Raw genomic sequence first — 16,960 nt, 5'->3', positions numbered from 1 at the left:
TTCATAATGTGCTGTAGTAATGAGCTGAAACTCACTGGCTATTTTACAGGTGGCTCAGGGCATTAGAGTTAGGGCAGAGCATTGGGATTAGGCACATCAACAACAGATGGTTCACCTCACCAGCAAGGCAATGAAATAAACAACAAAACCGATATTATAAAAGAAAGTTTAGGCAGTGGTACATTTGAGTGACAGTTATCACAGCACTTTTGAAAATCCCTAATTAGCACTACACAATATATTCTCGAGTGGTGTCGCATTTTGATGATGTCATTTTACGACGTGGGAAAGACTGAACAGTCCATTACTGGGCACTACTGGCATCACTGGGTCACTGTACAAAACACCGACTCTACAGGATGGTTACATTACTTAGAAAAAAAGGTAACCTGTGACAATTGTCCTGTCTAAGTGAGTGATTTTTTTTTTACACATTACAACAAATCAGTTCTTCATCTGTGACAAAAGTGACAAAAGGCCGCATGAGGAGGAGGAGGAGGTGCCAGCTTCACGACGTCCACTGCAAACACTCTGCACGGGGACCACAAGCAGCAAAACAGCAGCAGGACCGACTTGTGTGTTGGTGGTCAGTCAGTAGCCTTTATGGAGACCAGCGTGGTCCTGACACTGAACGCAATGAGGGCGAAAGGGACCCAAACATTTTGGGCGGGCATGTAAAAAGACGCCCACGACAGGGCCTTACATCCCCATGACTTTGTACAAAGGTATAAAGCATTTTTGAAAAGTACTTGATGCCAGTTTCCTAGTCGTCTAAATATTTTCTGATTTATACTGAGTTGGAAGTTGCTTTATATATTTTACTGTGAAGTGCAGGGAGGGCACAACTGAGCAAATCCCCCCCCTGCCACCCAAGACCTGTGACCCGGCTTATTAGCATAAAGCAGTTTGTTGTGTTTTTTTGGCTTTGCAATTCAGCTCAGCTGAAGCGGGAAACTTGTTTTGTGACTCTCTTTGTCCCAGAAGGCCTTACAAACGGTAGTAAAATTTACCCCCCAGCCCCCTGAACTTCAGGTCTCGGATCAGAAGAGCCAGGTCTTCCCATTTATACATATTTGGGGAAAGCAGCGCCGGCCGCTCCCGGCTGTTTACATGGTGAGATTAAAATGGAACGTCCTTCCCAGCATGCCCACTGAGACGGGCCCCTCCTCAGTTTGCTTCTTCCTCGCTCTCTTTACAAAGGGATGGAGGGAGCAGATAGCGCTGACGTCTGTCAGGGTTTCCCCGGTGACAGGTGGGGGAGGGGGCCATATCGCTAGCCTGTTGTCATGGTTAATCAGAGAAGATGAGGGAGGTCATGTGGACAAGGTCATGGATTATGGGCTGGAATTCTTGGAGGGGGGGGGGGTGCTGGGTTCTATGACGGGGGCGTGTCTGGCATCAAACTCAGGGTTGAAATACGGTCACGTGGTGGTGAGCGGGTAGCCAGGGACCGGGCGGCGCCCTCACATGATGGTGACCCTCTCCGGGGACACGTGGGCAGCGGAGCGGACCCCCCCCCGGCGGTGCCTCCAGGCCTCCCAGCCCTGGCGGATGCGGCGCATGCGGCGAGCCAGGCAGGGCAGCAGCAGCAGCCCCTTGCCCAGCAGCACGGCCACGGGCAGGGCCAGCGCCACGGCGAAGCTGGGCGGCAGGTAGAAGCGGTACGACTCCTCCTCGAAGGCCCGGCGCCAGCCGAAGAGCAGCGCGTGGAGCGTGCCGATGAGCAGGGCGATGTAGCCCAGCGTCGACTGGGGAGGGGGGGGCGGGGATTAGTCTGCAGGTCACACAGGCTCACTTGCTTACGTGGGGGTGGGGCTTATGTGTGTAGGTGGGTCAATAGACAAATGAAATGTGGGTTAGGGTTATGGATGCATATTTAACAGACATGGTTACAGTTATGGATGCATATATAATGGATGTGGATGGAGTAATGGGGTATTTTTAACGTGGGTAGTGTTATGAATGCATATATAACATGTGGGTGGAGTCACAGAGCGTGTATAATAGATATGGGTGAGTTTATGAATGCATATATAACATGTGGGTGGAGTCACAGAGCGTGTATAATAGATGTGGGTGAGTTTATGAATGCATATATAACATGTGGGTGGAGTCACAGAGCGTGTATAATAGATGTGGGTGAGTTTATGAATGCATATATAACATGTGGGTGGAGTCACAGAGCGTGTATAATAGATGTGGGTGAGTTTATGAATGCATATATAACATGTGGGTGGAGTCACAGAGCGTGTATAATAGATGTGGGTGAGTTTATGAATGCATATATAACATGTGGGTGGAGTCACAGAGCGTGTATAATAGATGTGGGTGAGTTTATGAATCCATATATAACAAATGTGGGTGGGGTTATAGATGCATATAAGAAATGTGAGCAGGATTATGGACACATATGACAGATGTGGGCGGGGTTGATGGGAACGTAATGATGCAGGTGGTGTTCATGGATGCATATATAATGGATGTGGATGGAGTAATGGGGTATTTTTAACGTGGGTGGTGTTATGAATGCATATATAACATGTGGGTGGAGTCACAGAGCGTGTATAATAGATGTGGGTGAGTTTATGAATCCATATATAACAAATGTGGGTGGGGTTATAGATGCATATAAGAAATGTGAGCAGGATTATGGACACATATGACAGATGTGGGCGGGGTTGATGGGAACGTAATGATGCAGGTGGTGTTCATGGATGCATATATAGCCTTTGTGAGTGGAGTTTGGTAATCCCTATGTCACTGATGTGGGCAGGGTTTGTAAGTGTGTATGTCATTTATGCGGGTGGGGTTTGGGAATGCCTATGTAACTGGCATTTATGAGCGCATACAGTGGGGGGGGAGTTAGGATGATTCCTGAGTGACGGGCCATAAAATAATTGGAGCAATATTCGATTGGTCTGGGTTGGGGGGCCAATATGATGACGCTTTCATGGGGTCCAAAGTCTCTAGCGGCACTCCTGGGTGCATGTGTAATTAAAGAGGGTGGGATTTGTCATTGTATGACACCATCACCACATGCTGTTGTTTTTCTGCAGCCACCATCACAGTCCATTACACAGAGATTCTCAGCAAACCAATCAGCAGCAGCGGAAGGCAAGTGTGCCAGCCAATCAGCGGCAGCGGAGGACACGTGTCACACGCTCACCTGGATGAAGCTGAATTCCCGCCAGTTGAGGGCGCTGCTGACGGAAGGGATGGATGTGATGGCCAGCAGGGAGAGCAGGCCCAGGCTCATGACCCCGAAGGAGATGTACATCTCCACTCTCCACACCTCCTCCTCATTCCAAGAGTTCTCCACATTGGCATGGACCTGCAGGAGAAGGTAAGTGAGGCCTGTAGCAGTGTGTATTTTTACTTGAAACTTGAAGCTTAACTGTTTACCATATACTTTGGGCAGAACTGTTAGGAAAATGTCCCCAGTTGCAGAGATTAAACCTACATAATGTAAATTGGTTTGAACAATATAATATTCTGTAATGTTATGTAGTATGATGTCTTTTTATATACATTTGTTATACAGATGTATATTAAATGACAGACGTATCACGACGTGTACTGATGTGTGATAATGTTAAAGCCATGTACCACACTGTGATATGGTTAAATGCTTTGTACTTTGTTGCAGTGTGGTTTAACACCATGCACTGCTCTGCGATGTGGTTTAACACTGAGTACCCCGCTGCGATGCGGTCTGATGCTGTGTACCGCACTGCGATACGGTCTAATGCTGTGTACCGCGCTGCGATACGGTCTGATGCTGTGTACCGCGCTGCGATACGGTCTAATGCTGTGTACCGCGCTGCGATACGGTCTAATGCTGTGTACCGCGCTGAGATACGGTCTAATGCTGTGTACCGCGCTGCGATACGGTCTAATGCTGTGTACCGCGCTGCGATACGGTCTAATGCTGTGTACCGCGCTGCGATACGGTCTAATGCTGTGTACCGCGCTGAGATACGGTCTAATGCTGTGTACCGCGCTGCGATACGGTCTGATGCTGTGTACCGCGCTGCGATACGGTCTGATGCTGTGTACCGCGCTGCGATACGGTCTGATGCTGTGTACCGCGCTGCGATACGGTCTGATGCTGTGTACCGCGCTGCGATACGGTCTGATGCTGTGTACCGCGCTGCGATACGGACTGATGCTGTGTACCGCGCTGCGATACGGTCTAATGCTGTGTACCGCGCTGCGATACGGTCTAATGCTGTGTACCGCGCTGAGATACGGTCTAATGCTGTGTACCGCGCTGAGATACGGTCTAATACTGTGTACCGCGCTGAGATACGGTCTAATGCTGTGTACCGCGCTGAGATACGGTCTAATGCTGTGTACCGCGCTGAGATACGGTCTAATGCTGTGTACCGCGCTGAGATACGGTCTAATGCTGTGTACCGCACTGAGATACGGTCTAATGCTGTGTACCGCGCTGAGATACGGTCTAATGCTGTGTACCGCGCTGCGATACGGACTGATGCTGTGTACCGCGCTGAGATACGGTCTAATGCTGTGTACCGCGCTGCGATACGGTCTGATGCTGTGTACCGCGCTGAGATACGGTCTAATGCTGTGTACCGCGCTGCGATACGGTCTAATGCTGTGTACCGCGCTGCGATACGGTCTGATGCTGTGTACCGCGCTGCGATACGGTCTGATGCTGTGTACCGCGCTGCGATACGGTCTAATGCTGTGTACCGCGCTGAGATACGGTCTAATGCTGTGTACCGCGCTGAGATACGGTCTGATGCTGTGTACCGCGCTGCGATACGGTCTAATGCTGTATATTGTGCTGCAATATCGTTTAACACTTTAGCATTTAACGTGACACCCCCCGGGCACGGCAATACCTGCTGGAAGGCCGTGTTCAGCAGCTGGTACCTCTCGGACCTCCGGAGCGGCAGGCACAGGCTGTAGAGCACGTGAACGCAGGCCAGGAAGAAGCCCAGCAGGCCCAGCTGCTTGCGGCTCTGCATCCAGCCCTCCAGCCAGGCCGGGAAGCGACGGTACTTGGTGCCGTGGTAGAGCTGGTGGGCGGCGGCCAGCAGGCCGGCCAGGTAGGCGAGTGCCAGCAGCGTGAGCGCGGCGCCCGGTAGCGTGCGGTTCACCACCTCCACGGGGATCTTGTAGAAGTCGCTGCGTCGGCTGTGTACGTAGGGGTGCAGCACGTCGCGGGTGAAGGAGTAGGCGAAGAAGAGCACGGAGAGCCCCACGGCGGCCAACACGGGGCCGCGCCAGGCGCCGAAGAGCCGCAGCGGCGTGTCCTCGATGTCCCGCGCCGAGCACAGGGCGCCCATGTCCACCGGCTCGAAGTTCAACCGCCGGGCCAGATCCAGCACCTGCCCGCGGGCCTCCACTGAGTCGCCGCAAATGTACACCTGGGGGGATGGGGGTGGGGCTGTTTCCCAGTGTCCATGGAGACATGTCATGTGACTTGTCACCGCAGCGACACTGTATGTCAGTGCTGTTTATACAGCGGGGAAAATAAGTATTGAACGCGTCAACATTTGTCTCAGTAAATATATTTCTAAAGGATCTATTGACATGAAATTTACACCAGATGTCGGTAACAACCCAACAAATCCACACATACAAAGAAATCAAAACAAATAAGTACATAGATTAAGTTAAGGAGAATATAGTCTGGTCAGATAAGACAAAATTAAACTCTTTGTATGTTATAGCACACACCATGTTTGGAGGAGAAATGTCACTGCACATCACCCCAAAAACACCATCCCAACAGTGAAGTTTGGGGGTGGGAACATCATGGTGTGGGGCTGTTATTCAGCATGTGGTACTAGTAGACTTCATATAATTGAAGGAAGGATGAATGGAGAAATGTAGCGAGACATTCAGGGTCCCGAAGATGAAACAAGGGTGGACATTTCAGCAAGGCAATGATCCCAAACACGCAGCCAAGGAAGCTCTCAATCGGTTTCAGAGAAAGAAAATAAAGCTGCTAGATTGGCCCAGTCCACAAGACTTGAATCCAGTTGAAAATCTATTGAAAGAACTAAAGATCAAAGTTCATAGGAGAGGCCCTATAAACATCAAGATTTGAAGACAGTTTGTGTGGAAGAATAGGCCAAAATCACACCTGAGCAATGCATGCGACTAGTTTCTCTATACAGTAGGTGTCTTAAAGCTGTCATTACCAACAAAGGCTTTTCTACTAAGTATTAAATAAATTTAGCGTGTTCAATACTTATTCCCTGTGTCATTTCACTTTATTTCACATAACTTAATCTATGTACTTATTTGTTTTGATTTCTTTGTATGTGTGGATTACTTGGGTTGTTACCGACATCTGGTGTAAATTTCATGTCAACAGATCCTTTAGAAATATATTTACTGACAAAAATGTTGACGCGTTCAATACTTATTTTCCCCGCTGTATCTGCGCAGTCCGACAAGGCTTCACAAGCTTCGAACTTCAGATCCACAGATTTAATGGAAATAGTGTCTGATGAATTTCACTACAGAGGTTTCTAAAGCATCCATCCATCCATCCATCCATCCATCCATCCAAACCTCAGGCTAAGCATTGAAACACCCTGTCATAGAGCCCACTATTTAAAGAGGAGGAGAGAGTATTCTTTGATTATGATGCCATGTGAAGTTATGGATCAGCTAGTCTATAATGCTGGCAAATTATCCATCCATCCATCCATTCATATGTAATCTATGTAGGGCTGGAACGATTATTCAACGTAATCGACAATGTCGATTATAACGTCGACGTGGAATTTTAGTGTCAACGCGTTGTTTAAAACTATGTAAATGTTTTGTGATAAGTGATAAGCTACACGTATTGTAAGGGAAAGCTCTTTATCCCCTCGGAAGCACGTTAACGCTGTCCTTTTTAAGAATCGCGCAATAAGACAATCTGCTAATAACTGAACTTCACAGTCCACCTGATGATCTCTTTGCCACTCGAGAGCTACAATATTTTACCTATTGGACCTGTGGCATGGTTTTCATTTAAAATACAAAGTTATTCCGCTAATAAGCTGGCTAGTTGTTTCACTGCTGGCACCGTTAAAACTATATCAATTATAGATTCCGATATAGTTTTGTCTAATATCGCCAGTGCCAACAGTGCCACACTGTTTTGTAAGGCATGCACTGGCCAATCATGTAGCACTTCTCTCATAAATATTAATGAGACATCTCCTACCCCCCTGCAAAAAGGAAATTTAAATGACTAACTTGAAAATAATTGCTTATCAATAAATCTATCCTCAGATCAATCGAAAAATTAGTTGTTAGATTACTCGAATAATCAAAAATAAATAAAATAATCGCTAGATTAATCGTTTAAAGAATAATCGTTTGGGACAGCACTAAATCTATGAAACCTCAGAATAAGCATCCAAACAGCCCCATAGTCACAGAGGAAGACGAGAGAGCTGTCTTTGCTTTGATTATGATGCCATGTGGAGTTATGTATCAACTAATCTATAATATGGGCAAATTATCTATCCATCCATCCAATGGTCTAATAAAGTGCAAAAATCTGCAGTATTTTTACACAGATTATATCTTTCTATCTCCCTGCATATCCTGGTGAGGCTCACACAGGCACAATGCTGGGCTTCACCCTGAACACAGTGTATTTCACATACACTCCTTACATGTCTCATGCTGTGTTAATATGTGCTGTGTAATTATATATGAATCATTAATGATCTGAAGCTAGATGGGCAATGCTTATTTTAGCCATGATTGAACATGGTGGACGTGCTCCCATCCCACGGTTTCCCACCTTCCTGCTGGCCTCTCTGGGTCCAGACTGCATGGCCCAGGAGGAGATGACGTTGAAGCCCTTGACCACCAGGGAGTCGGGGAAGAGCGAGGCCAGGTACTCTGCGTTGGACTCGGGGTACTGGTTGGGCCGGCTGTTGTTGCTGACGTCCACCAGCACCTTGGCAGCCAGCAGGTGGCGCAGCCCCCACAGTGAGGCGTAGTGCTCCCTCCGCACCGCCAGGAAGACCACATCGGCCTTGGCGATGGCGTCCTCGTGGTGCGTCACGTCCACCACGTGCGGGAAGGAGTCGGCTGCCCGGCGCGGCTGCCTGCTGCCCACCGCCACGCGGTACCCGCAACGGAGCAGCCGCAGAGCCAGGCTACGGGCGAAGTCACCCGATCCCAGGATGGCCACCACAGGTCTCGCCGGCGCCCCCTTGGGGCCATTCTTGGTAGAGTCAAAGAGGAACGTGTCCTTGGAGCTTGGAGAGCTGCCACTCAACATGGAGATGGCCTCCATCATGTAGTCCTCTGGGTAGCGCAAAGGTACAAATTAGAGCGACTCACCATGGCTGTGATTTAGAGCTGGGTGTGCAATTTATCAAATTGGTATAGAAATATCTTTCTGTATTTTATCATACCCACTCAGAGCAAGAGGCAGAGGCGATTAAGGACAGCAGTGTGGTGCCTCCTGGGACAATAACTAGCGGCTTTGTGACATCCTGAGATATAATTTTAAATTTCTGGATTCACCAAGGACGCTGCTGTGGGTGACAGTGCGTCTCACACCGGCGCCTAACATTAGCGTCTGCGTCTTCTCCTTGTATAAATCATTTTATTTATTTATTTATTTTTTGTGCCAGCAATCGCTGAAATCACATTTCTGCATTTCAATCAACTCCGCGTTTTTATGCTTTTTCTTAAAAACGATTCGGTTCAGGAGAAACTTCTCCAAATGTGGATGATGCTTGCGCGCTGGCGTTCATGTTTGCTACACCCTGTAATGGCACCTTGTTCACTGCATACTTTATACCGGCGAAATATTAACCGATAATTTTACCTTGTGGTATTTACAGATCACAGAAAACGCGCATTATATGTCGAGCTCTGTGCATTAAGGACATGTCTTAAGTCAATTGACGTATTGCTAGTTTCCATGTTACTGGACCTGTTACTGTAAGCGTTTACAAGGATGCGAATCCACCAGTAAAATGCATATTATTTGTGGTCACTATAATATTTAGATGCACATACGCCAAAAAAGAAACACTGCGTGTATTTTGTTTGTTCGTGGTCCCGATTATACAGACAATATGAGAGACCCCGCACATTAGACGATATTTTCATTTATTAATACGACGCTTCTGATCGAGGCGCGGGCTCGTCATCCTGTCTGCATCGACTCTTTCATATGTTTAACGGACTGAATGCAGCCTCCTTCTCCTTACCTTGCTGATGCCCTGCCCTTGGCGGCCGGATTGCTCAGCATGCAGAAGGCGACGGCATTGCGCCCGGTCACGTCCCCCGTGTGGGCAGATGCTGCGCGGCTCCCGCTCACAGCGCCACCCCTTGCATCACAAGCAACTGCAAGCGCATCTGCTCCGAGACGTGGGAAGGCGACGTGGTTATTTTATGCAGATTTCTAGGGGCCTGAAAACCAACTTAAATGATGTAAATCGTTTCCCCTGCTCCACCTTATTCGTGTGTACTGCTGTCTTAGAAATTTTTAACCTGGAAGTAAACCTGCTACACGAACATAATCCTGTATAATAAGTAGGATAATTATATCCAGGGAGTGACATAGCACAACTGATACGCAAAAGATTTTACATGCCTCTGCGCTGTTATGACAGGAAATTACCGCACATTTGAACCTTAATACAGCGAATACGTGATTCATTAAAATGCACGGTAATTTCTTGTCATAGCAACGAAAATTTTGATATCTTAAGATATGAATTTGACTGCCACAGAAACAACTGCTAGACAGAACGTGACGCAACAAATACACACTGATAAATAACAGGAACAGTAACCAACTAATAACTTTGAATCATCAAAGAAACGCATCACTGTACAGTGCTTTTAATGGATGTCTCGTCTGTAGGCCGCAGCGTTTACTCTCTTCGCATTTTCTCCCCATGATGTACTTCAATAATGCATTAGTTTGCTGTTTTTTTCCCCATAAGAGGGCAGTGCTGCAGAAACACTGTGATCTGTGCTCAAACTTAAAGGTTCTTTCAGAATCCCAACAGTGTTTTTGATTCATCAGGGGATCTGAAAGTTTTAACACCTTTTAGGGGGGAATAGAGCCCCACAAAATCCAGAGGATAGTGGCCAGCCAGGTGACCCAAGGGGGGGCTTTCCCTCCCAGAACACAAGCCATAAGGAGGGGAGCCGATATTTACAAGGCATTTTATGTTCAGAAAAAAAATGAGAATAGCATCTGATTTTGTATTTATTTCACTGTTTTGGTCTTTATCATTTGTTGCAGACATCATGTATATTTTGTTTATTGTATCCCATCAGCTTTCTGCTATAAATCTGCTTCATCTGTGGACAAAAGCAAAAATCTAACAAGTCTAAATGGACACAGAGATTCATTCTCAGTATAACTGCTCTCTCCTACCAGTCTACCTTCTATATAATTTCTCTTTCCATCCATTTTCTATACTGTGTCCCATACAGAGTTGTGGGAGACTGGAGCCTATTGTAGAAGCTGCCCAGGATGGGGTGCCGACCCATTGCAGGGCACACTGACACTCACAGTCACCCTGATACTGACACTGACACTCACACTGACACTCACAGGCACACTGACACTCACAGGCACACACTGATACTCACACTCACACTGACAATCACAGGCACACTGACACTCACAGTCACCCTGATACTGACACTCACACTGACACTCACAGGCACACTGACACTCACAGTCACACACTGATACTCACACTCACACACTGATACTCACAGGCACACTGACACTCACAGTCACACACTGATACTCACACTCACACTGACAATCACAGGCACACTGACACTCACAGTCACACTCAGATCTAAGGACGAGCTGGTAACTCCAATTAACCTCAGCATGTTTTTGGACGTTGGGGTGAAACCGGAGTACCTGAAGGAAACCCCAGAGCGATTTGGGGGAACATGCAAACTCCACCACATGAAGCTGGGGCAGAGACTCAAACCTGAGACTCAGAGGTGTGAGACACCAGTGTTAAGCACTGTGGCAACTCCCCCCCCTCTCAGATCTGACCAGTTCCGGGTGTTTTGTAGGGTTGATAGAATGGTGATGTGCTACCATTCAACACACTTTTTTAGATTCATCTTTATCATCATTCTGCAAAGTACAAGTACTAACAGAAAAATGCACCTTGACATTTAAACCAAAAGGTGAAAAATAGATGAAAAGGGCAAGAAATAGCAGTACAATGTATAGATGTGCAATTAATAATTTGTTAGAAAATGTACATCTATACTCTTTCTTATTTGTAATACAAAATGAGAGGGCAGAACTGAGGTAACTTGTGTGCTTTTGAAGACAGAAATGTCTGTGTTTGTGTTGCCAGAGGGATAAATATTCCTGTTTGCATGTGTGTCACTGTCTGTAAGTATATCACAGATCTGAGAGAAATGCTTATGCATACAGTATAGGCTGTAAACCCTCATGCTCATGCATTTTAGTCTCTGTAAATGTTACGTTCCGCCTGCTGTCAGGTGCAGCATAAACGGACTCAGACCCGGGATGGCTCGATTGTCAGGGGTAATTTATTAACAAAGAGCACAAACAGGAGAGAACATAACAGAAAAGGACAATGAGACACTGATGCAGAGCCGAAGCCGGCGTGGTGGCTGCCACAGGATCCATTCCTCCCCCCTTAGCCGGGAACCCACCTTATAGACCAGGGATGGGCAAACTACGGCCCGGGGGCCGTATGCGGCCCGTTAAGCTTTTTAATCCGGCCCCCCGAATTAGAATCAATTATAATGGTAAACCTTGTTAATGTTTTATTTTCCCTGCAATTGTGGCGTTTCTCGATAGATGGGACACTCTGATACACTGACCTTTGTTGAGGTGCGCTGTCTTATGCTGCATTCAAGTGGTGTCGGAAGATCCGTCTTGACGAGTTGTTTTTCCCAGTGGGAAAGTGATATTTACGATCATTCCGACACCGTATGAACGCATCATTACACAGCATTTTCCCTCTTTGACAGTTCAACCTGTGACGCCCGGCTCTTTTTTTTCCGAAATTGGGATCATGGGCGTAAATCCCGGGGGGGACGGAGGGGACATGTCCCCCCCTATCCGAGGGTTGTCCCCCCAAAAAAAATTATAAAAAAAAAAAATTGCACTATCTATTGTGAAAAATATATGTATGTATAACTAAAATAATTCTGTAAGTAGAAAAAAAAAACAAACGCAAAAAATGTATTTAAAGAAACAGTTGAGTTCCCCCTCCCCTTCCTCACAGTGGTTTGGCCAACTGCCTGCTTTCCCAGGTCATCTCACCTACTCTACACACACGAATCAGGTGTGTGGCTGCGGCTCAATTAATGTTGAACTCCAGTAAGTAGGGTATTTTATTCACTTTAAATAAAGCGATTCTCTTTAATGTAGTTGATGCAGACTCATTCATAAATTAGTTGCGGCAAAAATGCTGATTACCGATGTAATTTTCCACGAATCTGCTATATTAGCGATTAAAATATTACTTATCTAGTTAACGTTAGCTTGTTTACAATAGCTTGTTGCATAGTGCACTGCAACTAACACGCCAAAGCCGTTTCCCATGCATTGTTTTATTTGTGACGACTTGGCATAATGTTAACTTAACATTAACGGCCACAATTAGCATTATTGTTTAGCTGTGCATTTACTAAATGAGCACTGTGCTACGTCCGAACTGACCCCACTGTATTCTTTTTGTTTAATCAATATCTATTATGCATTTAAACAGTCATGTTTAAATTTTATTGTATGTTGATGGCTTGACTGTAAACAACATAACAAACAATGCAATAAATAGTTTTGAAGAAAAATCTGCTTTGTCATTGAACCTGAGAAAAACTTTGAAAATAACCATAATGACGCAGTCTCCATGCTACAATAATAATGATAGAAGCAAAGTTTTTCATTGTGGGGACATATCTTTATACAGTAAGTACAATTTGACTGTATTATTTGTGTCCCCTTCAAAAATTGCTCATGAGAAATTTTATGTTTATTGTTCCCCCCTACTCTTAAATGAAATTTACGCCCATGATTGGGATTCCCTCAGGCAGTTCAGTCGGCGGGTCTAAAGACAAACCGCTGTTTGCGGCTACCTGCCACCGGTTTGCCTCTGCCGCCATGCTTCTAAGCTGCTGCAGGTTTAAACGAACCTCCTCTGCCAGGAAGGCGTCCTTCGTCGGGGAAATCCTCGTCAGGATTTCCCCTGTATGAGCAGCGAGTGCACATGGTGCGAGGTCCTCCCGAATCTCTGGCTGCTGGATCCAGTACCCAGCCTCAGCAATTAAAGCGCTGTATTCAGCTTCGGTGAACTGAAGCGCCTTCTTCCGGAGATGTAATCATATTTACGTGGATTTACGTGTTACATGTCATCTCTGTTAAGGTGCGCACATAAGTGGTGTGCAGGGGGGTATTCCAGAAAGCAGGTTATGTGACATACCCGGGTAAGTTTAAGGGTAAGTTAGTGGATAACCTCAACTTTCGGTTCCAAAAACGGAGGTTAACTTTCTGGGTATGTACGTAACCATAGCAGCTTACTCTCTGAAGATAACCTGCTACTGAGCAGGTTATGTTCCAGGGTAAGTTTGTTGCAGAAGGTTACTGAGCATGGCGTGCCCTTTTGATGACGATCCTGTGAACGTGGAGGCATAAATTATACAAGGTTTTTTTCGCCGGGAGAGAGTTATAAGACCGCGTATTGATGTCTTGTCATTTCCTAATGATTATTTGAAAAAGCGTTATCAGTTTTCAAAAGAATCGTTCATTTACTTAACATCTCTTGAAACCGCATATTGCAAATGTCACAAACCCAAACCGCGGGTCTGCGCTTAGCACAGAAAACATTCTGTGCATAGCACTTCGGTTTTTTGCGTCAGGGCATTTTTTGTACAATATGGGCGACGCAGAGCATATAGGAAAGGCAACTGTGTGTAGAGCCGTTCGCACAGTATGTCTGGTACTTAACGCTTCTTACACACGTTTGTACAGTTCCCTGTCCATAAAGCTCTGCGTGTTATTAAAGAGGAATTCCACAGAGTGGTAGGTTTGTCCTTTGTAGTAAAATCTATGATGCATATTTAATATATAGTCATACTATTTATATCTATAGCCTACATGTATTCATCCTGCACACACACACACTTGATACTTCCCTATATGACTTTCTATTTCAGGGTTTCCAAATGTAATTTGGAATACATGTAATACATGTATAGTGACAATAAAAGGCATTCATTCATTCATAATTGGGTGCATTGATGGCACCTACATTCCTATTAAAGCTCCTTTAATAAATGAGGGAGACTATGTTGATAGATAGATAGATAGATAGATAGATTAGATAGATAGATGTCTTTATTGTCACTATACAAGTACAGCGAGATAGCGGAGGAAATCTATTCATACTGTAGTATCAATGTGCAGGTAACTTGATTTTGTATCCTTAATTTTTTGCCTTGTTAAAATCATCAAACTCATTACTTTTTTCCACTAACTATAGGTAATCATTACAGGACAGTACAATGCTGGTTACCACTGGTTGCCCTCAGATGGGGTGAGGGGAGGTGGTGGTGGGCTCCCGCCAGTTAGACGGGCTTCAGCCTTTTTTCTATTAGCTACATGACAGAAAGAATATACTAAATCGTGTTTAATAAATAGTTAAGTGATCGTGTAATCAATTACCTTTTTGCAGAATATTTTTGTGTTTCATTTTGACTTTGCTCAAAGTTCTTCTGTCTCCAGAAGGATTACACCTTATTAAATAAGAAACCATATATTCCTAGTCGATACACATTGTTATTTTAACCTAAAGAAATGAATGGCAGGAAAAGTAAATGCTTTCATAGTGATTTAACAGTAAAAAGGATGCGGAAGGGTTATGTGTTTAATTATTTTGCATTATAATAAAAGGGGAGGCGATGTCAAATTTGCAATTTAATACACACGCATTTACTCTGTCCGTTATTTTTTGCCAAGCCAACTCTTTCTTTAGCCGATGTAGCCGTATTGCTTTTTTCATTATTATTGGCTTGAATTCCTCATATGCGTGCATTAAAACTTCCAACTCCGCCTCTGTGAAGTATGCCGCTCTCTTTTTTTCACTTTGATTTTCCATTCTGACTCGTGAAATCGGCGATCAATTGAAAACGTCTTTATGTATGCACGGTGCACGCGCATTAACTCTGGGTAACCAATAGGAGGTTGATTGAACTTACTCTTCTCAGGTGTTTTGGAACCGACATACTCATGGTATGCGGGTTTGGGGTATATCAACCCAGAGTTTAAGATTTACCAAATGGTAAGTTAACCAAGCTTTCTGGAATACCCCCCTGGTGCACTGCCTTCTCAATATAAACAATGCGCACCAGATATAACATGGCCACATACTGGCATGCTGTCACTGTTCCGATGATCTGCATCTCCAACCATTTTTGAAATGTTCAGGAGGAGAGTGATGATAATGTCCTGAAGGATATCAAAACTTTAAATGCTTCAAAATGGTAACTGTTAGTAATTTTAAAAAAGCTGTATTTTGTCAATTGAATTTTCAGTGTTTTAAGAGTCATTTCAATAAAGAAATACTGAGGGACTTGGAATATGGAGGGCTAAGAGTGCCAAAATTAAATAAATAAATACACCAATAATTAATTAATTAAATGTGCCATGAATTGTTTAAAATGGGAAATATAAAGATAAATTATTACTTAAATGTGTCATGAATTATTTAAAATGGGAAATAAAAATATCGTTAATTAAATGTGCCATGAATTATATCTACCATTAGAAATAAAATCATTATTAATTAATTACATGTGTCATTTACAATTATTTCACTATTTATTTAATTTTGGCACTTTTACCACATCATGAATTAATTTTATCTGTCAGTGTGACCCATCAAAGTCAGTAGGCGGGTCGTCAACCGAGAGTAACATCTGATTGGTTACCCTGCACAGCAAGTCAAAAGAAATAGATCCCAGATAATGGATCGGTACGGGACCCGTCAACATACTCCGAGACAATAGATGGCAGTATTTGTTTTTACATTGCTATCTATAATAATCAAGAAGAAGAAGAATTTCGCAACGGCCTTAATTGAGCGATATAGGTAGGGGTGTCACTACCGAAAATGTAACTTCCGCTACTACGCATGCGCACGCTTGCGACTTATGGAAGAATGCGTGCTATTTTTATGGCATCGCGTCACATTTCATCCACTGTTGATTTTTTATGATAATGTCGACAGCGAGAGGAAAGAGAATTAACCGGATAATGATGGAGTCCTTCGACTTTAAAAGATTTTATTTCGCATAGGCCTTTAATGCCTAATGTGCTTCAGAAGGAGCGACGTAAAATACAGGGTATGGCCATCAATTTTAGTCAAAGGTGACATTACTTTAATGTTACCATTATGTACTACTCCCAGTTCGATGTGCTGTGAAGTTACTTAAACTAAGCCTGCTTTTTGCTCCTTAATCATTTCTTTTCTTAATTGTATCAGTGTAATTACCACACACTCCTGTCAGTTATGGCAGCTGTGTTTTGTGGTGCTAAATGAAGCAAATTATATTTGTTTCTGACAGACGACCGATTGTTTTATCTTGGGCCAAACCGCACAACATAAACATTGTTTATGTTGTGCAAATAAAAGTTCTTAACTATTATTTTGGAGTGACTTTTTTTTTTTTTTTTTAAATGCTGTACATATATCATAGCCCCTTGATAAGCAATATGGGTACACAAGATTGATATACACCCCAATTTTATTACGACTTCTAAAGAAAAGGCATCTATTCAGCAATACCAATTGGGAAAGTGTAAGATTACTGTCCGGTGTTCTGACAAAACGTCCTACTTTATCAAAACATCCTACCGTAGTGCTAATCGATAGCCCTAACCCTAACTCTTACCCTAACCCTAACCCCCCAAAACCCCCTAAAACTCTTA

The 16,960-nt window shown here is 44.5% G+C and overlaps 1 protein-coding gene across 1 annotated transcript; it reads right to left on the bottom strand.

Moving 5' to 3' along the window:
- Positions 1–55: 55 nt before the first annotated feature.
- Positions 56–9,395, bottom strand: LOC111833626 (metalloreductase STEAP2). Its single transcript, XM_023792115.2, has 5 exons — positions 9,216–9,395; positions 7,787–8,298; positions 4,869–5,396; positions 3,167–3,331; positions 56–1,748 (listed from the first exon to the last, which is right to left on the bottom strand). The coding sequence occupies exons 2-5, from the start codon at positions 8,288–8,290 to the stop codon at positions 1,464–1,466; spliced, it is 1,482 nt and encodes a 493-aa protein (XP_023647883.1). The 5' UTR covers positions 8,291–8,298; positions 9,216–9,395; the 3' UTR covers positions 56–1,463.
- Positions 9,396–16,960: the final 7,565 nt, after the last annotated feature.

Source organism: Paramormyrops kingsleyae, chromosome 4 (assembly GCF_048594095.1).
Source record: "Paramormyrops kingsleyae isolate MSU_618 chromosome 4, PKINGS_0.4, whole genome shotgun sequence".
Classification (NCBI taxonomy): Eukaryota; Metazoa; Chordata; class Actinopteri; order Osteoglossiformes; family Mormyridae; genus Paramormyrops; species Paramormyrops kingsleyae.
The sequence above is the reverse complement of the archived record's forward strand: the minus strand, read 5'-3'. Positions and strand labels throughout refer to the sequence as shown.